This window comes from Nelumbo lutea, chromosome 1, assembly GCF_056320005.1.
Source record: "Nelumbo lutea isolate HS-2025 chromosome 1, American lotus-T2T, whole genome shotgun sequence".
NCBI lineage: Eukaryota > Viridiplantae > Streptophyta > Magnoliopsida > Proteales > Nelumbonaceae > Nelumbo > Nelumbo lutea.
Window position 1 is genome coordinate 183869544 of NC_142684.1, and position 26714 is coordinate 183896257.

General features: G+C 37.9%; 1 protein-coding gene and 1 long non-coding RNA gene across 3 annotated transcripts; one reads left to right on the forward strand and one right to left on the reverse strand.

The window, feature by feature from the left end:
• Nucleotides 1–17361: 17361 nt before the first annotated feature.
• LOC148879720 (F-box/kelch-repeat protein At3g61590-like) lies at nt 17362–21242 on the reverse strand. 2 transcript variants are annotated; one of them, XM_088961364.1, is made up of 2 exons: nt 20091–21242; nt 17362–18767 (listed from the first exon to the last, which is right to left on the reverse strand). In XM_088961364.1, exon 2 carries the CDS (start codon nt 18743–18745, stop codon nt 17531–17533), a length of 1215 nt encoding a protein of 404 aa, XP_088817490.1. In that variant the 5' UTR covers nt 18746–18767; nt 20091–21242; the 3' UTR covers nt 17362–17530. The 2 variants fall into 2 exon arrangements, with proteins under 2 accessions (XP_088817490.1, XP_088817491.1); XM_088961365.1 differs by lacking the exon at nt 20091–21242 and adding an exon at nt 19099–20082.
• A 1272-nt stretch (nt 21243–22514) lies between these two features.
• Nucleotides 22515–24749, forward strand: LOC148879721 (uncharacterized). Its single transcript, XR_016105727.1, has 2 exons — nt 22515–23027; nt 23589–24749. It is a non-coding gene; the product is annotated as an uncharacterized LOC148879721 (long non-coding RNA).
• The last annotated feature ends 1965 nt before the right edge of the window (nt 24750–26714 follow it).

Genomic DNA, 26714 nt, shown 5'->3' on the forward strand with positions numbered 1-26714 from the left:
ACCTCATTTTTATATTTCATGGTATATGCCCATACTCTCCTAGATGCATCATCAATGAATGTAACAAAATAAGAGGAGACTTAGCTTTCATGTCACATACATCAGAATGAACCAATTCTATAACATTTTGCTTTTTATGAGGAAGATTTCTTTGAAAAGAATTTTATGTTGTTTATCAGCAAAACAATGAACAAATGAATCTAAATGCATATCTTTCAAGCCCAGGAGGAGTTGTTTCTTGGCAAGAACTTGAAGTCCTTCTTCACTCATGTGACTAAGTCGCTTATGCTATAGGTTAGAGGAGTCTATTTTTATAAAATTCAACTACCCCTTGCATAACTGAGCTTTTATTCTATAAAGAGTACAACATCATTTCCCCTTTGCCACTACGAGAGATCCTTTAGTGAGCTTTCATTTTCCTTCACCAAAATTATTGTTGTAGCCTTGTTTATTTAATTTTCCTACAGAAATTAGGTTGAAGTGAAGATCCAGTATGTGCCTCACATCCTTGAAAACCGATTTAGAACCAATATTGGTCTCTATTTATACATCACCTAACCCCACAATTTTTTATGTGTAGTTGTTACCCATTTTTGCAGCAACAAAATCACCTGGTTTATAAGTAGCAAAGAGTTCCTTGTGTGGAGTAGCATAGTATGATGCACCAATGTCAATAATCCAATTTGTGTCTTGGCACGTAAGGTTAAAACAAGACTCTTCACATCCTACAAATCATAACCTCACCATCAGAAACAATTACAACCGTCTCCTTTCCTTCTTTCTTTTCACCTTTTTCTTTCTTTTTGTCACTTTTTAATTTTCTACATTTTCTATTGAAGTGTCCCAGCTTATTGCAATAATGGCAAGTGATATCTTTTCTTGACTTGGATTTACCTTTAGACTTGTCATGGTTGTTTGAATCTCGGCTTTAACTTTTACCACAACTTTCTGTAAGAAGTGCATCTGATTTACTAGTGTCCAATGATTTCTTTCTAATTTCTTCATTGAGCAAACTACTTCTTACCATATTTATTGTGATTTTTCCTTCAGGTGTAGAGTTCCTAAGAGACATCACAAGCATCTCTCAACTTTCCGGCAATGAACTCAATAACAATAAGGCTTGGAGCTCATCATCCAACACCATTTTCATTGAAGCCAACTGATTTACAACTTCTTACATTTTGTTGAAGTGATCGGTAATGGATGAACCTTTCTTGTATTTCAAATTTATAAGCTTTCTTATTAATAAAGCCTTATTGCCGACAATTTTCTTCTCATACAGATCTTCTAACTTGTTCCAAAAAAGAACAGTTAAAGTTTCAAGTTTCATTTGCCACAAGATGGTAAATACTATTATTCAACCATTGTCGGAGGTATGCAACAACTTTCAAGTAAAAAAATTCCCATTGGTCACTTGACATATCATTGGGCTTGCCATTTTTACCTTTCAATTACTTCCATTCAATGAAATCATCCTAACCGAATTTCCTTCTAGGATTTACACAAGAACCAATCTCTTATACCATTTTGTTGGGAATAATCCCTATATTTTTCCTTGTGCAAATCAGAGATATCTTAACCAACAAATAACAGATATGTAGTAATGAATCAAACAGTCAAACACAAAGTAAGAAACAATAATAGACACCAAGATTTACCTGAAAAACCCCTCAATGTGAGGGTAAAAACTACAAGACCGAAATCCAAATCACCGCTATCAACAATAGTAATGGGATACAATGTTTCTCTATCTAGTTACAATTAGATGATGAACATCAAGAAAGTTCACGGATTCCAATAATAGAAAACATCAATAAAATAAATAACAAATAGAAAATCTCTCACCAAAGGTGGAAGCACAATAATGGAAGCAAGAAGGGATGCTAAAAACATATTTGTCTTCTTTGTTTCAGCCCTTGTAAATCTCCTTCTTCTTTCAAACCCTTCTTCTCAAAACCCCTTTTATGTCTCTTATATATTCTAGAGAGCTATTAGAGTTTAGAAAGTATGGAGAGTGAGAGCTCTCCCAATTCGTTGGACACCAAAAGACATATTGGCTTGCAAGACAACCAAATAATACAAAAGGCCTTTTTAGTTGATTTCTCTTTTTTGTCATTTTCACTTTTACTTCATTTTGTATTTATTATTTGTGAGTCCCACCTCATGAGGAGGACAACCCAACAGATCAATCATTTATGGAGATTGCAAACTATTTATGGTTGAGAGAGGCTTGAAACTTTGATTCATTTTTTTTCTTTTTTTTGTTTCTTTCTTTCTTCATGGAAGGAAGGTTTTGGGACTTTACCTCTTTAAAGAAGTACTATGGTCCATTATGAGCTAAAAGGCAGTTAAGTTCGGTAAACCCTTTGGAAACCAAAATAGTGGCTCTACCCCATTGTGAAAATAGGGGCTCCACCCCTATCGTGCAATTTTGATGCATTATTCATTTTTTTTTTCTGAGACATGAAGACAAAGGCTCCACCCCATCATCATGTACAAACCATTATCATTGGTTATTTATATTTCTCACAGGTTTTGGGTGTCATACAATATACTCTCAATTGTGGACATAGGGATAGAGCATGATTGGTTTTCCACTCTGTTAGGTATGTCTTTCGGGCCTATGTGGGTTGATTTAGATGCAAATAGTGGCTGATAATACCATTGGATCCCTTTTGTAGCCAAAAGACGATGAAAGAACACCCCTAATTTCCTACTGTAGTTGCCATGTTGAAAGACCACTCTAGCATATACGTAGGTCAAAAGGATGAGTTTAAATTGACCGGGCGTGGGACAACCTGATCTTGACCTGAAACCGAATGCATACTTGGTATTAAATTGTGGTTGTGTTTAGTCTATTCCACCGATCTAGACCACTTTATTGAGACTCCGGATCACCTGTCCACGTCTACTCACAACACACTATCCTCGTGAATTGGGAACATCTCCCCCTGCATAATACTATGTAGGATGATGAGATGTTCTCCATGTGTGATTGCGATGTTATGTGGATAGACATGGGCAGAGTTGGTGTGGACAGGAGATCCGGACTCCATTATCGATCCGTCAACTCCAATCTGGACCGTTATTTTGGATCTGATTTTTATTTTGAAAATTATTCTTAATTACTAATAATTAACCATTAATAAAGTAAAATAGATAAAACAGAACGCAATATTTTTATTAAATAATTAGTAATAATTTATTGTTTTTTGTTAAAAATATTACTATAATTAATTCAAAGTACTAAAATAAAAATTAATTATTTTAAACAACATTGCATCCCTTCCTTATAATGGTCATTGGTTTATGTTATTTTACTTTACTTTAACAAATTCCGTGCACTGCACGGGTCTCCACTAGTTGTAATACTTAAAAATAAGAACAAAAAAGAAAAATAAAGATTTAAGGCCTCTTACGAGATGGATGGGATCGATGGACTGCGTCATTCATCTAGATAATCAAGAGAGAATAAGTTGTGTGTGTGAGAGAGAGAGAGGTAGGCTACTCATATGGAGAAAAAATTTCCTGTGGAGGCAAACTATTATTATGAGTCTCTGATTTTGAGTTTGATGGGAGCACCAAACAACAGTTTTTATTTGTTAAACTGTAACAGCAAACAACATTAGTAAGATATTTCATTGCAAGAGCATCAAGACTATTTTAATGAAATAGTTTTTACATTTTTTTAGCCGTTCAGGCTCTACCCCTGAACATATAGCCCAACTATATCTTAACCCTGTAATATGCCACAGAAATCAGCAACCTCTATCCTGTACAATACTCATTGTGCAAAAAGGCTTTCAAATCTAGATTATGGTTCATGATTCTAACTCTAATCTCCTAATGGTAGCATTACACACCCTCAAATTTCATGGCAGAACTCGTTGAAGGATCTTGGACAATGAAGAAAATCCATATGAGTTCAGAGAGAGAGAGAGACTTGAATAGAGATTGGGTCAAACTCAGGTTGGGTTGGAATGGGTTGTCCGATTCGTGGACCCCAATCCAACGCCAGACTGCCAGTCCATCAAAGATTGAACCCCATTTTGGAAAATCCAACTAAATCAGGCCCATGACCAGATTTTTTATTTTTATTTTTTTATTTTTGAGTTGGAAAGGTCTGAAACCAACTTTATTCACCTATAAAATTTTGGTTTATAGTAGTCTCACCGAGAGACAAATCAGAATTAAGCAGAAGAGAAATACAAGAGGGAGTGTCACCCACCCAAAAGTAATGACCATTGACACCAATTTTAGCAAGTTTAGGAGCAACACGGTTGAAGTTCCTCGTGACATGATAAACCAAGACTGAATCAAAGCAGAGGAGAAGCCACCTGCAGTCCATAATATGTGTGTATAGACTACGGTGAGAGGGAAGATTCCTCCAATAGACACTGGATAGGTTCCATAGCATCCCTTTCTAAGATGATTTTTCTGAGACCAAGCGACATGGTCAACTTGAGTCCATAGAGATGAGCTTGAGATTCCCCCACAAGAGAAGAGCACTATGGAATACTAGCCGCTAGGCTAGCCACATGATTACCAGAGGAATCACGGCAAACAACACCAATTCCAGAGGAAGAAGGAGCAGTTGCAGCATCCACATTCACTTTCACCACACCATGAGGGGGAGGGTCCCAGGATCTGATATTTATAGAGGAGGTGGAGATCCGAGGGATCAAGTTTGAGACAAACTCCCTATACTATTTCAACATAGACATGGCTACTGAAATAATGGAGGAGGGGTGTGTGGAAATATGATCAAATTTCCACTTGTTACATGCTTTCCAAAGTTGCCACATGATTACAGTTATTTCTTCAAATGTAGAATGGGCCTTTGCATCCGTAACATTAGCTGGGGAAAGCCAATGGTATAACCATTCAATTAAGGGTCCAGAAATGTTCTCATATCTCAGAGAAAGATTGAAGGCCCACCACATAGCCTTAGATACAGAATAATAAAGAAACAAATAATCTAATTACTCCTCTTCTGAACAAAGTGGACAAGCAGGAGCAATCCTAATGCTTCCTTTTGCCCTAACTGCACAATCGATAAATATTTGTCAGATTTCTGCATTTCCTCCACTCCCAAAATATGATTAAATCTCCTACGAAATCGACGGTGGACTTTAGGACTGTAGAAGATGGCTGATTTAGAATAATTCACAAGTTGTCCAGACCACTGACAGTATTGATCAAGAACCTTCATGATATTATCAACTTCCTTCATGGAAGCTTGACCAAATATATTGAGATCATCTGCATACATGAGGTGTGAAATCGTGGGTCCATGTCTATGAATTTGAAATCCATGAATTTGACGGGACTCTTGAAGCTGATTCAGCATTCTGGAGAGCGTTTCAGTACCCAACAGAAATAAATAGGGGATAGAGGGCATCATTGGCGGATTCGAGGGCAGAAATTAGTTGGTGGGTTCCCCATTAATCAAAACAAAGATTTTAGCATAAAAGATCTAACCCGACTTTTCTTCTTCTTCATTGTATATGGATAACTCCGGATCTCCTGCCCACAAGAACTCTATCCACGCCTATCCACAATACACTACCCCCCGTAAATTGGGAAATCTCACCCTGTATAATACTATGCAGAGGATGAGATGTTCTCCATATATGACTGCAATAAACGTGGGCAGAGTTCTCATGGACAAGAGATCCGGGCTCATATAATTGTCATGAATATATCTGCCAGGAAGGAAGGCATTCTGAGAAGGCGAGATGATTTTTTGGAGCAAAAGCCTAAACCTACTTGCAAGTATCTTGGCAAAGTTCAATGGGCCTATAGTCCGAAGGGTTATCTGGAGATTCTTTTTTGGGGATTAAAACCGATAAAAAATTATTCATTGAAGGTGGAAATTCTCAATAAAAGCCTTTTGAATGGAAGGCAAAATTCAGGTCCAACAACATCCCAAGCCGATTGATAAAAGAGTGCATGTAAGCCATCTGGGCCAGCAGCCTTTAATGGGCCCATACTGAAAATTGTCTCTCTAATCTCTTCATTAGAGGGCACTACACATAACACATAATTCTCCTCATTAGTAATAACATGAGAGAAGAGTTCCATACCTTCAAAAGCTTCAATGGGTTCTGTAGTGAAGATTGAACTGAATGGGCTTGGGTCCAAGAGAGGCTTGAACTAAATGGTCAGAAGAGATACATGTGGTAAGAGCTTTACCATAATCTGCAAGTGCTTGGGTATGGTCCACCATCCATACTCTTCCAGCAGCCTTTCCATCGTCAGTTGAAACTGATGTAACCAACATAGGGTCAACTGTCATAGTGTGTGCGTCGTGAGCAGGAGAAGGTGCCGTTGGAACCGTCCGAAGATTCCACACACACAGCACTGCCGGAGAGTAACTGAACGTCGGAAGTGCCGGCTTTACTGGATTTGGGTACAGTCTGAGTATGCTGACCAATTGAGGTGGGATAATCGGTGCCTACAAGGTGGTGAGCATTCTCCCTGTGTAAATGAGTCGAGGAAGTAGACTCCTCACCTGCTAAAGGTTGACCGACCTTGGCAGAAGCCCCTTTGTTGTAAAATTGAACGTGGAGCGCAGGAGTAAAATGAATCTTATGCATAGTAGACAATTTGATGCAGAACAGAAATAAAACACGTGAGAAAAGTTTTAAAGAAAATAGCAGAAGTCAATTTTAGGAAGAAAAATTATTCACTAAACAATTAAGAGAAAATTGATAACAAGAGAACTGTCTTAGTCTTCCCCTAGATACTCTTTATATAGGCATACACCCATATGTCTCCTAATTCTAATATAAAAACACTTCATAATAAAATACTACTAAAACTTATTAAAAAAATCATAATCTAAGAAAATATTCCAAAATAGAATCCTACTAAAATCCTTCAAAAGTAAATTCCTAATTGAATATAAATTCGAAATAATGCTATTTTGGTAAAAACAAACTAAGATGGAAACTCTGAGATGGTGCCAACTTGGTAAAAATATATTAAGATAGAATTCTTATGATGATGCTACATCGGTAAATATTTACTAAGATGGGCCAGTGGCGTCATTTTTACTTCTTATGTGTCTTGGAATGGTCCCAAGTTGCATAGAACTTATTGGTCTTCTCCTGTACTGCATCACTCTCCCCGGGTGGGGGAGAATCCGTCATCGGATTCTAATTATCATTTGACTGATTGCCAACATCAAGTATCAAGTGTTTGACATTGAAAACATCATGGGTACATATATGGCTGGGTAGCTTTAGAATATGAGCATTTTCATTGATGACTTTGACGATCTCACATGGTCCAACCTTCCTTAGTGCCAGCTTTCCACGTTGCCCAACCGGTAGGTGGTCCTTTGTTAAAATGGCCCAAACATAGTCTTCCATATCAAGTATTACTTTCCTCATTTTTCCATCAACATATTGCTTGTACTTAGCATTGACTACCTTCAACTTGTTGTGGACTTCTTCTTGAAGGTTTTTAAGCTTCTGTACCATTGCATAGAATTTCACATCATAAGTTGAATTGTTCAGACATGTGAAATATTCAATTTCTCACTATAATAGGCTATGGACTAGCCACTTTGGCCGAGAACAGCACCAATTCCAACCTTAGAGGCATCACAATCAACCTCAAAGGGTTGCTCAAAGTTGGGAAGGGCTAGCATGGGTGCAGTTGTCAACCGTGCCTTAGTTTCAATGAAGGCTCTCTCTACTTCAGTTGTGACCACAAAATTGGTTGTATCCTTCATACAATTTGTATATAGTGCCATAACAATGCTGAAGTTGCTAATGATTCGTCGGTAGAAACTTGCTAGACCATGAAAACTTCGTGATTGAGTAAGTGTTTTGGGGATGAGCCACTCAACAATGGCATGAACCTTCTCTGGGTCTACAGAAATTCCTTCCCTTGAGATGATATACCCAAGGAATAAGACCCGATCTGTGGCAATAATACACTTCTTCGTGGTTGCATAAAGTTGCTCCATGCGCAAAGTCATAAGTATATCTAGAAGATGCAACAAAAGGGAGTTCATATCAGTGCTATATATGAGAATATCATCAAAGTATACCACAACACACTGACTGATAAAAGGCTTGGGCAAACCGGATGGCATTACTAGCCATTCATACAAACCATCTCGTGTCTTGAATGCTGTCTTCCACTCATCACCGGGACGAATTCTGTAATGGGCCTTGTTGGGGAGACTAGTACCCGATGTTAAATCTATGCACTGTTGGATATCCTTTAATGGTGGTAATCCTGTCGGTAAGTCCTCAGGAAACACATCACTAAATTCATCAAGTAAAGGCATCACCTCCTTTGGAGCCTCCACACCTTTCAGGTTAAGCCCCTTGTTAATTGAAGCATACACAACACTAATCTCTTTTAGGGCACTAGTGAATTCAGTCATGGCTAAAAAGAAAGAATGAAGTTTCAGTAACACAACGGAATCTAGTGAGCTTTTCTATTGGCAACGATTATAGTGATCATGTGCGGTGTGATGAGAATAAAGCCCAAGTAGCTTGAGTTTTTAGGTTCAGCTTGTGAACGGCTACATCCGTTATAACATTTTCACAACTCCTGCTATCAATTACAAGGCTTGCAACTTTCCCACCCATAGTACACATGGTACGAAAAATATTATTTCTTAGCTAATCCGATGATTCATCCCTAGGAGTTAGGAATGATTGCTGTATCACCAAGGCCTCTCCTATATCCTCATACACCATTTCTCCCTCTAAGATTTCATCATTATAAGAGTCAAACACAAGAGGTATTGACAATCAAATGCTTCTAATTGGGTTTCACTCTCATCTTCTACAAACATCACCCCTTTTTCTTTTATCACCCCTCACACATTTAGCAGATTTATGGCCTAGTTCACCACATTTAAAACACTTCAGTCCAAGTGGATCCACCTGGCTTGGATTAGGTCCATGTCCTTGATTTTGATTTAGCCCACAGGATTGCAATTGATTTGAAGGCGGGTTAGGATTATTACATGGGGGTGGTTTGGCCACATTAGTTAGGGTTTGGATGAATTGGTTAGGTCGACTGCTTTGTTTTTCTATGATTAGAGCATGTTGATGTGCCATAGAAACATCATATCAGTCAAATAGGTCTAATATATCTTGAATATTTGGTCTCAGCCCACCTATAAACATCATATCAGTTCCTTGCTTTAGATTTTGCAATTATTGATAAAGTAAACGAATATAATTATAGGGTAGGAATTCTAACCTCATCTTTGTCTTGAGTTTCCTCCATCTCTTAATCTTTTTCTTGCCCCGCATAACTGTTAATTGATGCCACCATGCTGCTACTCGTCCTCTAAATCGAGTGGTTATTAAGGGCACGATCTTATTTTTTGGAACTTCCTTGAATTCAAGGATTTCTTCTACTACAAAAAGCCAATCCATGAATTCTTCTTCTAGAGTCATGCCTCCTTGGAATTCCGAGATTTCAAACTTGAGACCTACTTTCCACCGTCTTTGATCACCACCCACAACTACAACCGATCTAGTTGCTTGTCTTGATGATGAAAGGGAAAGCATGGAGATACTTGCGTCGGAGTCATTGTCCCCTATTTCTGACCGAGAATGTAGTGACTTCACCTCCTCAACAAGTGCCTCGACTTGTCTTATCAACTTTGTCATTTCTTCTTGTGTTTTGTTATTGAGTTCCTGCTCCATGATGTGAGCTACTGGTTTCTTCTTAGGAGCCACAATCCGAAGAATGATCAAGTTGAGCTTTGATACCAACTGACGCAAAACGGAAATGAAACACGTGAGAAAAGTTCTAAAGAAAAGAGCAGAAGTCAAATTTTAGGAAGAAGAATTCTTCACTAAACAATTGAGAGAAAATTGATAACAAGAGAATTGCCTTAGCCTTCCCTTAGCTACTCTTTATATAGGCATACACCCTTATGTCTCCTAATCCTAATATGAAAACACTCCATAATAGAATCCTACTAAAACTTCTTAAAAAAAAATAAAATCTGTATTTAAGAAAATATACCAAAATAGAATCCTACTAAAATCCTTTAAAAGGAAAGTCCTAATTGAACATAAATTCGAAATAATGCTATCTTGGTAAAAATGAACTAAGATGGAAACTCTGAAATGGCGCCAACTTGGTAAAAACGTAATAATATAGAATTTCTATGATGATGCTATATCAATAAATATTTAGTAAGATGAGTTTGTGGCATCATTTTTGTTTCTTATGTGTCTTGGAATGGTCCCAACTTGCATAAAACTTATTGACCTTCTCCTGTATTGCATCACAATTCTAACTTAATAGAAGGGTCATGCTCCAAATCTATAAAATGAAGTAACTCTGAACGGAGTTTGCAAGTATTCCAATCATGATCCATAAGTCCACAAAAATAACAGAAGCGAGGAAGCTTCTCATAACTTGCATTAATGTCGATTGTCTCACCACCGAGTAATTCAAGTGGGACTTGTGAATCAAAGGTCTCGTTAGGGGTGGCAATTGGGTTGGTTGGGTTGGGTTTGGTTTGGGTTGAGTTTCAACCCAACCCATCTAACCCGCCAACCCATTAATGACCCAGTTGTATAAAATTAAATGGGTTGGGTTCAACCCAAAGCCGCTTTAACCCAATCCAACCCACCCAAACCCATTAATCTTATATTTGTGGGCTTAAAAAACAAACTCTCTCTCTTAACAAATAAGTTGGTTGTAGCTTGGTGGTTATTGTAGTTATTATTTACATAAGTGGTGAATGTTCAAATCACATTACATGCATGTTATTTTTACACAAGCGATGAAGCAATTTGACTATATTCGGATTTTGGGTTTGACCGAACCACTTAGGTTCAAACCGGTTAGACCAAAAAACTACTTAGGTTCAAGGGTGGTTGAACCATTTAGATCTGGATCAACCCAGTCGGACCAATTTAGTCAATGGTGGATTGACTTGGACCAGACCATATCAGGTTGTGCACGGGTTCGGAACCGGACCGAATGACCCGAACCAGGTCAATGTAGCTAAATCGGGTCCAGTTGTGTGGATATTGGGTGGGTGTACGATCCAAATTGGACAAAGCACACGGAGGCCGAATCATCCCGCCAAAAACGTTTCAGATTTGGGTCGACCCGGATCGACTTGTATCGGGTTGGATCGGAATGTGTGTGAATATTGGTTGGACCAGATGGCCTAAATCAGATAGAGAAAGCAGCATTAAACCATCCCGCCCGAGGTTTATTTCGGATTCAGGTCGACCTGGATTAGTATATGCTGGATCGGGCCATACCACGTTGAATTGGTCCGGACTCGGGTCAAATTGATTTGGATTTATGTTGGGTGAAGTGTATTAATTTAAGGCAAAACTAAATTTAGTCAATTATTAATAGAAAATTAATGCACTAATTATAAATTATTTAATTCAAATAAAAAAAAAAAGGTAAGGAATTAATACTTATATCTATAATGGTTAACCCAATGGTTATCCACAATCCAACCCAATCCAATCCATTTAATGGATGAATTGGATGATGGGTTAATCACACAACCCACCAAATAAATGGACAAGTTGGATGGGTTAAATACTGGGTGGGTTCAGCAGGTTGGATTAAAAATTACCACCCTTAGGTCTAGTGATATCAATATTTACCCGCACCCTAGCATACTAATCCACTTTAGTGCATTATCAAAAGAAATAGGGAAAGGATTCCAACCTTCATGGCTAGAGCTCCTGCCATTGGTGCTATCAAATAACCAATTGGTAGACCTGAGAAACGGATCCAAAAGTGGGCTCGGTGAAGGGAATAACTGGAAGGTGATCGATCACATTCACATTGTTGAATAGACTAGGTTGAAACATATAGCCCACATCTGTAATTGAAAAGCATTTAGCCAAGAAGGAATCCTTTCCAAAATCTCCAATTGACTTAGCTTTGTTTTTCCAAATCTGAAGAATATTCTCTTTCAAACCTTCGACAATAAACTGTTTATCAGTAAATACTTGATGATGAGATTCTTCTTTCATTCATCCGCATCAAGAACACCTGAGGCTATAGATTTCAGAGATGAGGATGATCCCAATTCCAGAGACTTAGCTTACTTCTGGACAACGAAAGCAGTAGACGAGAGGTTGGCCATGAAAAAATGGCCGAGAAAATCATGAAGAGAACCTGAAAGTGCAGCAATCAAACCGTTAATGTAGACATATAACCTAAGAGATCACTGGCAGAACGCCAGAGACAAGAAAAGGAACCAGTATATACCCGCCCATGAGCAGATTGTGATTCGGGTTTCAGCACTCATTTTTTCTATCCACTCTTTATCCGCTACCCACTCGGGATTTTCTACTCACTTTGCCCAAATTACATCCCTATAACTATAGGCCATATCCCATAGACCCTATTCGAAGACATTCGTCTGTCCCTAGCGGCCTTGGCCTTTCTTCTACGGCTGGGGCCTGGGGGTTGGCCCACTAGCCCACTAGCCTAGCCCCAGATATAAAAAAAGCTCAACTATATGAAAAAACGATCGTCGAACCGAACTTCGTCTCTTTCACAATTCACAAATCTTTTCTTTTACTTTGTCTATTTTAACCCTTGATTTGTGTACGAACAAGGAGAGCGGTAGAATTGAGAACAGTAGATAAGCCATGGACCCCACTCTCCAAGTAGCTGTACATATGATGTATGGACTATGGACAGTGGACTCTGCCTCTGTGGTGCGTCCTGTACTGGCACATGGAACATCGACTAATGGTCTGGACTCTGGAAGACTCCACTCAAAAGGCTGGACTGGACCAGCTGAGCTCTGGAACCTAGGCTACTTCTTATCCTAAAAAAATATTATTAGGTTCACACTTCACAGTGACAGACTCTTTTATGAGTAGTGTTGGTGGGGTCTGGCCATCTGGGACTGGGATCCCTAGTCCCTAGGACAGAGAGAGAGAGAAAGAGGGGCCACCATTGGACAGCCATAGGAGCTAGGGAGTAGGTAGGCAGACAGACGGGTCGGAAGTCGGAACCTGTGAGAGTCTGAGAGATGTGACCTCAACTCCCTCTCACCTCTCAACTTTCAAAGCTCCCCCATTAATGCTTCTGGTTCTTGGATCTATACAAGTTTTTGAGCTGTCTGTTCCTGCTTCCCACTGCTTCCCAACTTTAATACTTAAATATCAGCATTCAGATATTCTCGATACATCAAAACAGAAGAGTTATGGAATACCCATCTCACTGTGAGAATCTTTATGAATTTTTAGTGGATTGGTTCGCAAACTAGTCTATTCTCTGGGCTCTGGGCCTACCCAAAAAAAAAAGAAATGTCTATTCTTTTTCTTTACAAGTAAAAAACAGTCACTAAAATTACGTTGGAGCTACTTGTGGTTCTGTCGGAGCTTGTTTCATCAGAACAGAAAGAACCTGGAAAGAACTTGCGCTATAGTTAGACCTGTGCAAAAGAGGGAAAAGACCTCTACACAAGACAGGGGTAGGGCAGTGCCAAAGATCATGCATCCTGATTCTTTCAATGGACTTGGAAAACAGAGATGAGGAGTTCATTTGATTCAATCTATACACAGAACCCGCGAGGCAATTAGCTTCGAAGACACATGAGGGAAATCAACTCTCTTATTCAATCTGTCCCTCAGAGCAATAATATCTTGAATGATTTAATCTACAATCCAAGGGGGCTTACTTTGGCAATGCATGGCATCACCCTTGATGAAGATGTCATCACAATGGATGAATCCTACCCCCCTCCCAATTCCAAAAATGTTGTTGAGTAGCCACTCGACTTGTTAAAAGCCCTAACACTTGCGAACAGCTAATATTTTGGCAACTCTCACGGCAGAAGAAACAAGTAATTCTTTCCCCTTGGTTGGCTTCTGTCTATTATTCCAGGTAGCCTACTCTCATGGCCCTTCTCCTAATTATAGCCATTTTCATGATTTCAAATTTAGGACCCCCCCCCCCCTGCCCTTTTCTTTTCTTTAGGTTAGCCCTCTTTTCTTTTCCATGATTTCAACCCAAGACATGAGAATATGCCAAAAGGCTCCAGAACCGATTAAACATGTCAAGCCAGATAGTTTATGCCCAGGTAGGTGTATATTTTTCAAGATGGTGTGACAACTAATGGATGCTCCAAATGGTACTTTCTTTTGGTGGGGTGGATGCAAATTTCATGGGTGCAAATGGGACCCATCCAACGAAATATCATAAGCAGTGGTACCGTAACCCATGTCTATTATTATTTTTTTTCTTTTTCCTATGCCTCGAACCTTTACAAGTACATTATCATCTCTACCTGCTTCCTAAACATGAAAAGGTTTAGACTTGAAATCATTCCAAGAACTCCGAAGAGACGTTTACTTCAGAAGTAAGGTATCCAGATCAGATGCCAAAGCTGAGAGAGAAGATAGTATGGATGAATACGGCTTCTTTTGCCATGACCATAACCATGAGGTGGCATCTTGGAAGTGTCCAATGTATTAGAGACATCACCATCTATCTGGCACCCTCCCTCACGCCTCACCCAAGGCTAATTTCGGTGTAATACTTCTGCGGCTGAAGTATCGTATAGGTACTTATATACACAAAAATAAATTTTTTTCAAAATTTAATTTTGGAGAAGTAAAAAATATTTTTTTTATTAAAAAAGAGTGAGATCCCAAAAAATCGTATCGGTTTTTTAAGGATAATATACAATAATCTCCCCTGAAGTTTTTGACAATCATAAAAACCTCTTCTCTATTTTCTAAAAAATCAACAAATATCTCCCTTCAATTAATGATCAATACGGAAAATGTTAAAGAGACGACTTTTTTTAAAATACCTATTTTATCTCTCCCTATAATCCACTCGAACAGTGTTCATCTTCTTCCTCACACGCAATGTGGCAGAATGGCTACAGACTCCCCCCTCCAGAAAGTTGCAATAGATCTCTCCATCAATGCATTTTGCTTACCTCCTCACAACAAGAAGAGATTCATCGAAATACAAGGCCTCCCCCATTACCTTCTGAAATGGCGTTGTTGGTTGTTGGGAGACTGAAATACAAAGAAATCACTTCTAGGTACATGTACCCTTCCACTTCCACCTCTTCTTCTAGACGATGCCCACCTCCTCTTGTTTCAAGAACCACTACCTCGACAGCTGCTTCAACACCATTTCCATCTTTGATTAAACGGTCTCAATCTACCGAGCAAAGGCATCCAGTCACCCCTTGACCCACCATGCCACTTGTCTGATTCCATGAGGACAGACAATGCTGCCAAAGTTTCAGTAGCTTCAAAAATGTTGTTCTACGCGGAGTTTATCAGTTTTGTTTGAAGGGGAATGATTCTCACTTCCAATTAGTAAGATGAAGGCCGCTTCAATGCCCAATTTGAGTAATACGAGAAAGGCTACATTGGAGCAAAGGAGGACGATGCCATTGAGAGGGAAGATTGTTGGTCTTTGATGAATAGATTAGATGGAGAAATCAAAATCCATTGATCAGCAATGTTGGTCGGGCTGAACCAGAATGGCAAATCCTTTAACAAGAAGTTCAGTTTACATTGTTGACAAAAAAAAAAAAAAAGAAATCTCATTGGATCTGGAATCGTGGTTCGCGCATTGCAACAATCAATGATTGATGAAGGTAGGAGGGCATCGTTTGATGGTAGATTACACCGGGATTCAAGCATTGCCAACTTTGTTAAGACTGTTCAGCATGCAATGGATGCCAATTCCATAAACCTCCCATTGAGGTTTGTAACCATAGGTTTTTTTTTTTTTTCAAAATTGCAAGGGGGTTTGTTAAATTAAAATCAAAGTTCATTATTTTCTCGGCAATCTTTCTTTGACTCTCCTTTTGTTTTCATTCCAACATTCTATTTTCATCTGAATCTAGTTATTTAAGACCTTGATTTCATTTCCTTTTCTAGGAGGAGAACAGAGTTAATTTTCTCTTTTGATTTGTCTGGCAGAAATTTGTTTTCCTAAGAGTTTGATATAAAGTCCTTAAATCCCTTTTTTTCCATTGCAAAGTTTGTATTATATAGATGTATTGCTTTTCTTGTACAAGTCCTCAAGGAAATGACGTAAAGAAAAATTGAAGACAGTAACAACATTCGATCTCACTCTCGCCATTTCCATAGTTCTTTAGGTCGCTCTCTCAAACCTTCTATTGATCTCTTTACCATTGCTTTGGCTTATAGGAACCAGTTTGCAAATGGATGCCAATTCCACAAACGAGTCACTGCATTTGATACTGATGATGTCTCCTGTGATAGAACTTCTGAAGTACAGGAGTGCAACGAGATTTCTTAAGCTCGAATTGAGCATCGTGGAATCAGTGTCCTTGCTAGGTTGTTCGAGCGGAGGAGTACAAGAGTGCAACGAGGAGTTTATAGCCATTCTACCACAATGCTTACAAAGAAGTGTTCGAGCTAATTATGGAGAGAGTAAAATAGGTATTTTGAAAAAAATCTTCTCTTTAACATTCTCCGTCTTGGTTATTGACAGAAGGAAAGTATTTATGAATTTTTAAAAGATAGAGGGAAAGTTTTTGTTAAAATGAAAGGTTTTTATGATTGTCATATACTGAGGAAGGATTTTGTATTTTACCCATTGAACATTTTGAAACGGTGAATGATTCAACCGCCCTCATTGAACATTTGATTAACCCAATTTTATTTACCCATCTCACCAAATACTGATTCTCTCACTAAATCGGTCGTCCTTTGGACCCCACAGGAAAAAAAACAAAAAAAAAGAGGGAAAAGCAAATTAATCCATTCCATTCTGCAACCACCTTAAAGCCAAAGGACGATAAGACACTGCAAGTACACCCTAAAGATAATACGACCCATACACACTGCTTCAGATGAGAGAAAGACCAGATACAGCTCAAACAGAAGTCCCGGTGCAGGTGAAATACGGTAAAGCAAGAGACACATTAAACATTACGAGCATGAATTGGAATGTATGCAAGAGAGCAGAGAGAGTTCAGGACAGAGACGACTGTCTCTAACGAAAAGAGGAACACCTTTCTCACTTTTGAGTTTTGACTACAAGGGGGTTGAATAAGTCCTATTTTAGGAAATTAAAGCCTCTGGATCACCAATCCATATGCAAAATGTCCATCTCTATATTTTGATGCGGCAATAAAAAAAAAAAAAAAAACATTACACCAGACTCGATGGACCTAAAAAGTTGGGACCGAGGGAGAGGAGAAAATGATGCAAATGTTGAAAGAGAAAGCAGTGCCAGTAACCCATTTGAACCATAAATATTCAGCAAAAAGAAATATTAGGTCGGAGGAATACCGGAAAATACTGGAATAGGTACAGTTCTTAGCATCTTCCAAGGTTAAGGCAAATAATAAATCACTTGCAGGAATCTCAATTTGCATCTCCAAAAAGCGATGAATGAAATTGGCATTTCCATGAATAGAGAGCTTTATGCACTACTACATTTTCTATGAACTCTTGAGAATGAAAAAAGAACAAAAAAAAGGAAACGACCGAATAATTAAGTCAATCCAATAGATCAAAGGAGAATATAATCAGATAAATCAAGGTGCAACTTCAAGCCTTGGTTCAAAGCAAAAACCAGAGAAGAGCTGTAGTGGGAATCTCTTTGTTACAGGGCACTTCTGTGACCACTTCCATTGCTTCTGGTTCATGTCAAACACAAGGAGAGCTGGACCACCATAACTCTGGATGTATATGAGATCATCAGTGCCGCTGCTTGCAAAGACTTCATCAAACTCCCCAAATCCCTGAAAAAACTTGTGGGGCATCCTAGAAACCTCTCGCCATTCTTTTCCTTCAAGAATCCAAATGCCAATGCCCTTAATTATGTCTGGCCGGTCATGTTTCCCAATCCCACCCACCATTACCAGCTTGTCTTTGAGGTTCATGAGGCGACCACAGGTAAGAGAGAAAGGCACAGGGATAAAGGTCCTCATCAGCAAACCATGGGAAGATCGGCTAGAGAGATCATACATTATCAAGCCATGGCGATCAGGCCAGCGCATGCCACCTCCAGTTGCATAAATCAACAAGTATAGAACCCCATTGCAGATGACACTCTCATCACCACCCCTCCACCCTGTAAACATCTCTGTAGCAGAAGTCACCCATGCCATTGTTTCTGAATCATAAACATGGATTGAGAGATCCCATTGAAAGAAGTTGTCAGGGACTTGCTTAGACTTTGCAATTGTGATGGTGTAATTGTGAGATGCCCTATCTACCGATATTGCAAGGGCACTGTAGTCAGAATACCTCAGACCTGGAGGCTCTTGAAGCCTCTTATAGGCTTTTGTGACTGGGTTACAAACAAAAAGCTGGCTTCTGCTATCATTATCCATGAAGCAAACCAAGCCGCATGATGAGGCAATAAACCAATTAGATGTCTCTATACAGGGAAGAACGATGCTGTACCATTTTCGAAAAATAGGATCATAAGCATACCCGATAGGATCATCGGTGCTGGTAAACATGTAGTACCAGGGTTTCTGGGAAGCAGTATTTAACCTTTTTGAATTTACGATTTCATTCCATCTTTTACACACACAACCTGCTCTAAAAATGCTGGCAACTGGAAGATAAGCTAGGATCCGCTCCAACAAGTCATCAGGGAGAATAACATCCAATGAAACCATTGTATTATCTTTGCTGCCTTCATCACATAGCTCCAAGAAAGGTTCAAACTCTGAAACCACAGGGACCTCTCTCCCAATGTCTTCAAAGCGATCAGTGATCCATGACGTTTCCCGCTCCATAACCAAGAAATTTAAAAATGCCCTGATAGAAAAGAAGAAAACAAACCTGAGGCAAAGAAAAAACTAAACATGTATGTCATTATCTCAGGTTAATGGGACCTGTGAAAAAGAATGTATTCCCAGAAAACAAGTCAAATTAAAGGAGGAAAAAGACTAATTAGAGAACCTACCTCCAAAAAATAATAGAAAATTATAGAAAGAACTATATAGAGAAGGAAAGATACCAAAGCTCCTAGTAAATTAGTAGTTGAACATAGAAGTTTGAAAATTGATCAAGTAAAACAATGGAAAATAAATAAGCCATGACAAGAGGAGAATATGGATAATTTCTCGGGCATAAATTATAAACAAACCTCAATTAACAATCAACGTCGTCAGACAATAACCCAAGTCCACCATTTTTTTAGTTTCGGATATAGAAGACTATGATAACCAGAATAGCCATCCTCCAAATGATAATAATATAAATATACAATGACAAATAAAGTAACGATCAAACTCAATAAACAGTAACCTATTCATATGGATTAAGGAGACCACATACCCTCAGAGAGAGAGAGAGAGAGTAAAGAAAAACTTGAAATCACCAATAAAAGGAGAAAGGGGGTCTCGTCTGAATTAAATTTAACTGAACCAGAACAATCTTCAAATATGCAAGATCTCAGAAAATAATATAGAGAATCAGATCGAACTTAAAATATTAAAAAATCTGATTAACAAATCCCCATAAGAAATAGCAATATTTTCCGATCTTAGATCAGGGAAAATAAAAACAGAAGAAATAACAAAACAGTTACCAGGTAATATATAATTTATATTAAAATTCCCATTGGAATAAGGTAATCTAAACATATTTTAGATTAAGAAATCGACATCACAGAAAAAAGACCAATAAAAAAAGATTGGAACAAATCTCAGTTACATTCGAGCACCTCAAATTGAGCTAACTACAACAAAGAGAAACTCAAACTACTGATCCCGTCTCACCAAAAGCTTAGCCAAGACTGAGAAAGAAAAGGAAAGAAAAAAAATATTAGATAAATAAACATGTATATCAAGATTTTGAAGAAATGCAACCATTGTTGGAAAATCTGAACTCGAAACCCTACACGCGGCAATCCAAGAAAACAGAAAATAAGAGAAAAAGTAATGTTAGGTGAGAGATCAGAGCACATAAGCCCAGTAACCAGACATTCCACCCCGCCAGGGTGAAAACCCAAGAAAGAAAGAAAGAAAGAGAAAATAACAACAGAAATCAAAATAAACCCACATTAAAGCACAAAAGAAAGATCAATAAAACGACAAACTGATTAAAATAAATAAAAGGAGAGAAGCATGATCATACCTTGCCCAAAGCAGAATTTATAACTCTTCCTGTCTACAACCCTTCTTTCCCCTTTCGTGATGAAATGGGTCTTTCTATTTCTGCCCAGAGTCTCTAGATTTAGCAGGGAAAAATACAGAACGGGGATAATCAATGAGAACCCAATGTCTACCCTTGCAAAACATGTCAAAAGAGGGAGATATATAAAAGACAAAGAGATGGATGAAATGGGTGGTTCTGTGTTTATCATAAAACTACCGATATAGAGAAGAGTCTTGCATCGACCCAACATCCATGTCGACTTCGCAGAGATAGAGAGTAGGGGGGGTGGTTTTATTGACAACTAGCAGGAAAACTGGAATAGAAAACGGAAGGTGGTTTTCCTATAGGGCTGAGAATTAGAGTGGGAAGCAACGAACGAGAGCGACAGAGGTGGGAGGGAGCGAACTTTGGGTTTTTATGGAGAGCATTTGATGGTGATGCGTTTTTTAAGCTTCGTGGCTTTTAACGAGAGACTGAGACCTCTGGATTTTTTAGCCTCACTGAACAGGAAAAAATAATGCTGTCTTGCTCATCACCCCATTTTCATCTCCTTTTAAAAAATCAAAACAACTTTTGCTTTCTTTCTTTTTTTTTTTCTGTTCTTCTTTAATTAATTTTCTTTTTACCAACCAACCCACTCCCCTACTCAACTCACTACTCAGTTGCTTGGGCCCTTTTCCCAATCTAGCTTTGTGCTTTTGAAGCTATTTCTAAGAATCCCCAACGAGCTTGCCCCAAATTAATTCCAAAGTCCAAACCACATGTGCTAAAAACTCTGTCTTCAAAATTTCATGTTGGTGGTGGTGGCCACCTCAAATGCCTCCTTTACCTAAACACTAGTCACGATATTAAGCTTCTCCATCAGAATTCGGAAGTGATTTGAATATTAATTATGCAACATAACATTCTTAATTAATATTAAACTTACAACGCAAAAGAGATCTCTCTATTTTAGTAATGAATCCTTTTCCCTGTTTCTTTTACTATCCATTTTTCTCTTCTTTTTACTACACAATGAAGAATTAAAAACTCGAACTCAATTCATTCATGGCCGAAAATCAAGTTCGATTGAGTTCAATCCAGTAGAGTTTTGAGGTCTGAATCATTGAATTTAGTCGAGCTCAAGTAGATAGTAAACCCAATTTGGCCCTATTACATCCACCATATACAGCTATCATAATATCAAATCATTGTAATAGTTCAATTTGGATAGACTTGTCTTGTGTACACAGTCATGTATGATTTAGTGTTTCCGAAGGGACATTTTTCATACACATGATAAAAAGAGCTTCTATAGTCGAACCTGAACTTAATATATAATACGGATGTATTTAGTTTGGATAGACTCGACAATGAAATATTCTGATGGCCTCACTCATTCACATACTCACATGCAATTCTATTAAACTTTATTTTTTGGGTTTCTAACTTTCTATTTTATACCATTGTCAAGGTAAGAAAGCTCCAAAGGAAAATAAACGAATGAAGGAATAGAACATATCCACAAGGTATATCCATCGTGACTCTAAATGGAACAAAGCCTAAATTATATAATACAGACAGAAGGGGGGGGGGGGGGGGGGAATATTATATACTACTTAATAATATTTCCTCTACTAGAGTATGTAGAAACTCAATATGATTGAGACCACAGCTTCTATTGAAAACTAACCGCCTCTGCGTTCTGACCTACCCACATCGTATTTGGTGTCCTGATACTGTCTACTAAAAAGGCAAAAGGAAAATTGGGTTTTTGGGGTATAGTGGAAATGGCACTAAGGCATTGGCATCCCTTTCCACACAAGCCATATGAATGCCACTCAACTCATAATTCATTACTATATCTAATATATAACTCTGTCATGTGTCCTTTTTTCATTTGACCCGACCCGTATACCCATTATGGGTCAGGCCTTTAGTAACAGTTGTCCTACGGTACAGGGCCTCCAAGGACAGAGACCAGGCTACCCATTTCATCCTTTTTACAGGAACCCCACCTGGTTTAAGCTCAGGTTGTGCAGTTCCCACGCCAGTCCTATCCGACCAATTGTCCCCACCTGCTTCTAGGGTACTTGCAGAAACCACCCTATACCATGTGTTCAAACATGTCTTTTCGAATCAATTGCATAAATTGTACTCTTCTTATAATCTCTATCCACAGACAAACAGAGAGGGGAATAGGCATGAAACGAATGGCAAATTTGAACTGAAAAGTGGATCAACCTTAGCACAGAAAAGACTCAGATTGAGTAGTGTTGAAGCAGTGAGAGAGAAAGAGACAACACAATTGAGAGATATTTGAGTAGAAGTTTAATTTAAAGAGGGAGAGAAGAGAGGGAGGATGAAAACTGAAAAGTAAGGGGAGGGGGGGGGAGGGGAATTGAAGATGTAGAGAATGTCAAACCAAAGTACCTAAAATAATTATGCAATAATAATAATACTTCAGATGCGGTGGCAATATAGGTGGAGAGATTGCGGAATTGGAACAAAAAGGCGTGTCTCTGTAGTCTGTATCACTATCACCCACTGAGGTGTTTGTTGGAATGTCGAGCTAAAGTCCAAAAAGTAATTTGTAAATCTGTGATCTTACTCTATACTCACTCCCTGAGTCGTTCCGTGGGGTCTCGAGATCTACACCCACCACCATCGTAACTCCCTCCCTTGCATAGTTCCGATCCATTATTATTTATTATTATTGTTGTTTGTTTAATATGTACCTCTCTCTCATTTGTTAGGCTCCCAGTACAAACTCCACAAGAGACCAATGCTTCTGTGATCTTACTCTATACTCACATCTATGACTACTGTTGTTTGTCCTTTTTTATATTTGAAAAATGGATTCATGGGTAGCTAATTTTTATTAGAGCAATACAAGTCGGAAGCTGTTCAATTCATTACTTCGTTTGTGAGAGTAAGGTCGCCCATCATTTTTCCCCTCTCTCCTTTATCAAATCCGCTTGTCCTTTGATTGCAGGGCTTTCATTTCATTAATGGGCCACTTCAAGCAATTGATTATAATATTGATAGCATTTAGTATGTGGGCAAAGGAATAAAAATGGATCAATTAAATTGGGCTGCCTTAACTAATGGTTGTTTACTTGTTTATTTGCAAATGTCTTGCTAAATGGTCATTCTTGGTTCTCCGATTATTTGTTTTATTGTTTGATGGTTTAGTCTGAATTTACCGTTTTGTCAGGTAGGTTGCTTATTTTGTTTCTATTTGTCTGTCTTACCGTTTAGCCCGCTTTAGTTCTTCCTTGATCTTTTAGGGCGCGTTTGATAATTCTTTTCAGACCTCTAAAAATGTTGTTTTTCAGATGTTATGCATGTTTAGAATCCGGTCTCAATATGGATCTGAAATTCCATTTTAGATCTAAAATCGAAAGAGATTGGTCAGCCTCTTAATGTGGTCAGATGCATTTCAGACCGTGTTAGAAGACAAAAACAGGCCTCAGTTTCAAACGTCCTCCTTTGTAGGTGCGATTTCCGGGAAGAGCAAACTGGTATTGTTGGGATCGGTCGATAGAAACAAACTAACTGGAGCTACCGCTGTTGTTCCCCGCCAATCTCTGTTCGGTGATAAGAGGAAGAAGACGAACAACAGATCTGGGCGATTTAAGAAGAAGAAGAAGAAGAAGAAGAAGAAGAAGAAGAAGAAGAAGGGGAGAGAAGGGAAATAAAGAGAGTTTAGAGGGAGAATAACCGGAGAGGGGGGGGAATACCGCCACCCCTGTTCAGCCTTCGCAACGAGAACGACGATCAACAGTGCCCAAAACCGATCCACCTCAGCTTCAAACGTCCTCCCTTGCAGGTGCAATTTCGAAAAGAGCAAACTGTTGTTTCTGTTTGATGATAAGAGGAAGAAGATGAACAAGAGATCTGGGCATTCGAAAGAAGAAGAAGAAGGCGAAAGAGGGGAGAGAGAGAGAGAGAGAGAGTTTAGAGGGAGAATAACTGGAGAGAGGAGGGGGGAATAGGAATACCGCCACCCCTGTTTGGCCTTCGCAACAAGAACGACGATGAATAGTGCCCAAAACCGATTAATTATTTTTTATTATTCATTCGTTATCCTTATTAACTTTAATTGTGTTATTTTTTAATTATTAATTATTATTTTTTAATTAGTAATTATTTTAAGTTTTATTTGTGTAAATTACTAATTATTAATTATTTTATTACTTAATAATTATTTTTTTTTATTTTAATTATGTTACTTTTTAATTATTAATTATTTTAATTTTTATTAAGTATTAATTACCTTAATATTTTTTACTAATCATCAATTATTTTTAATAATTTTAAATGTTTTATTTATTATTTTTTATTTATATTATTTTGAATTTCATAAATTATTTAATATGAAATAGTACAAATTGAACTCAAATTTATCAATAATATATTTTTTGGGTAAAATAGTAAAATCATCAAATTTGAGATGCTGAATGGTTGATCCAACACAAACAACCTTGTCTTTTCAGAACATCTAAAAATTGGAAAAGCATCATAGCTCTTTTCAGATTTCAAACACTTTTAATATCTTTTTAACTTTTCAGATTTATCAAACGCCACCTTAATTGTTTGTTCTTCTTTGTACTCTAAGCATTATTCAATGAAATTGATTTAGAGGGTTCTCTCAAGTCTCAACTAATGGTTGTTTACTTGTTCATTTGCTATTGTTCATTTGGCATTGAGGCTTTGTTCATTTATTGGCAAATAAATTTGGGAAAATTGGTTAATGGGTATTTTTTTCTATTGACCAACTTTAAAATATTCTTTTTTTTATTTACTAATAGGCCCCATGGTAAAATAAACTCCACTTTCTCATATAAAACTTATCCATCAACAGATAATAAATAACTTTTTTACTTAAGAGGAAATTTTATAAAACTCAATGAGACAATTTTATCCATTTTTATATTAGTATTTTATAATTTAAAATGTCATCCATTATTTACCTAATGAACGAGGCCTAAGAACCATATAACTTGAAACCAAATCAGATCAAATTTGAAACCATTGTTTTGAGACACAGAGCCCTTAAGAATTAGATCCAACACCAGATTGGTTTAGCAGGATAAAGCTTTAGATTTAGATTTGATATCATTCAATAAGATTTTGTCAATCTTCAAACGAAAACTATATATAAAAAAAAAATTGTCAATTTCTACATATGTGATGTGCTCCATTAATTGGGTGGGTCATGGTATTATGGGTGGAAATTGGATTTGGGTTAGATTGAGAATCGTTTAAAAATATTGAATGGGGCTGAATGTGAATAAAAATCAGACAACCTAACTTGCACTCCCACCTGGAAATGAACCACTTATTGTCATATTCAAGAACCCAATAAGATAAGAAACCAAAGGCAGAGAGCATATAATAGGGCTCAAAGTTAAGTATGGATGTGATTGAAATTCAACCTGTTTGACAGCCCCGACAAGTGACAACAACCGCATGTCCATCAATCTGATCCAAAAATAATGTCCCACACTCCGGCCTCACCTTAAATTGGACCCAAACGAATGAATTTACCTTTTGGACTCTGGACTTTGGCGATGGATAGCGATCCGAATGTGGTCCTGGTGGATCACGCACCCATCCGAGCCACTCAATACTCACTGTTTGCGGATTCATTGCTTGCATGAGGCTGTAGTGGATGTGCCCCAATGGAGATTGATGAGAGGTGAGCCGAAGAGCCTAGTGTGCACAAGGGCTCTCTGGATGAAAAATGGTGACCCACTTGCGGCCATGTTGGTGCATTTCTTTGCCAATCCCAATTAAAAAAGGACACGTCAGCTTTCAAATTCAAATCATCAAGTGATCTGCTTTTCTTAATTGGGTTATTTACTAACACATGTATGTAGTTTCACAAATTTATTAAAACCTACCATAGAGTTTGAATTTCAATAAAACACCCCTATATTCAATTGCTTTACTTATAAGTTGTTTGACAAGTCTTTTCTTTAGGCTTTTCAAAACTTGAAAGACTTACACCCTAGAAAGCTCATGCTAGTCCAAAATGACCAAATGAAGCTCCCTATCTTTCTATTCTTAAAATCTTTCATTTAACAGTTTTATAGATTATAATTAATTAAGATGCAAACGGTTTAGATCTTAAATTAAGGCTTAAAACACATTTCATTCATTCAAGAATTTGATACAAGTACATAGACTTGCCAAAAAGGCCAATCAAAATCCAAATACAATTTATCATGAAGAACAAAATATAAAAATTGATGTAGGAGAATAAAAGAACTGCTGCAATCAAACAAACGTAAAAAATTACCAACAGAAGTAGAAAAGTACAACTCCAATCCACAATAAACGGCAAGGGAAAAGACAAAACAGGTTCCCAAAAGAAATTGCAAAGTGTCGGTTATAACATGGTTGGGGTAGATCCACAAAAGATGATAGAGCCCCAAACACTACAATCGATACCAGATATTATAACTGCCTTCCATAAAGGCATTCGTCGGACAATTGCGAATGGAACTGATCATGAATTGTTTCTGCTGAAAAACTGCATTCGGACTTAATCATGGACGGCAAAACGAAAAGCCACACCCACTAGTATCGAAAGCTCAATACAAGGTCCAAGAGCGA

Coding starts and splice junctions, on each gene's coding strand:
- LOC148879720 (XM_088961364.1), bottom strand. CDS start 18,745: ATGGAGCGGGAAACGTCATGGATCACTGATCGCTTTGAAGACATTGGG.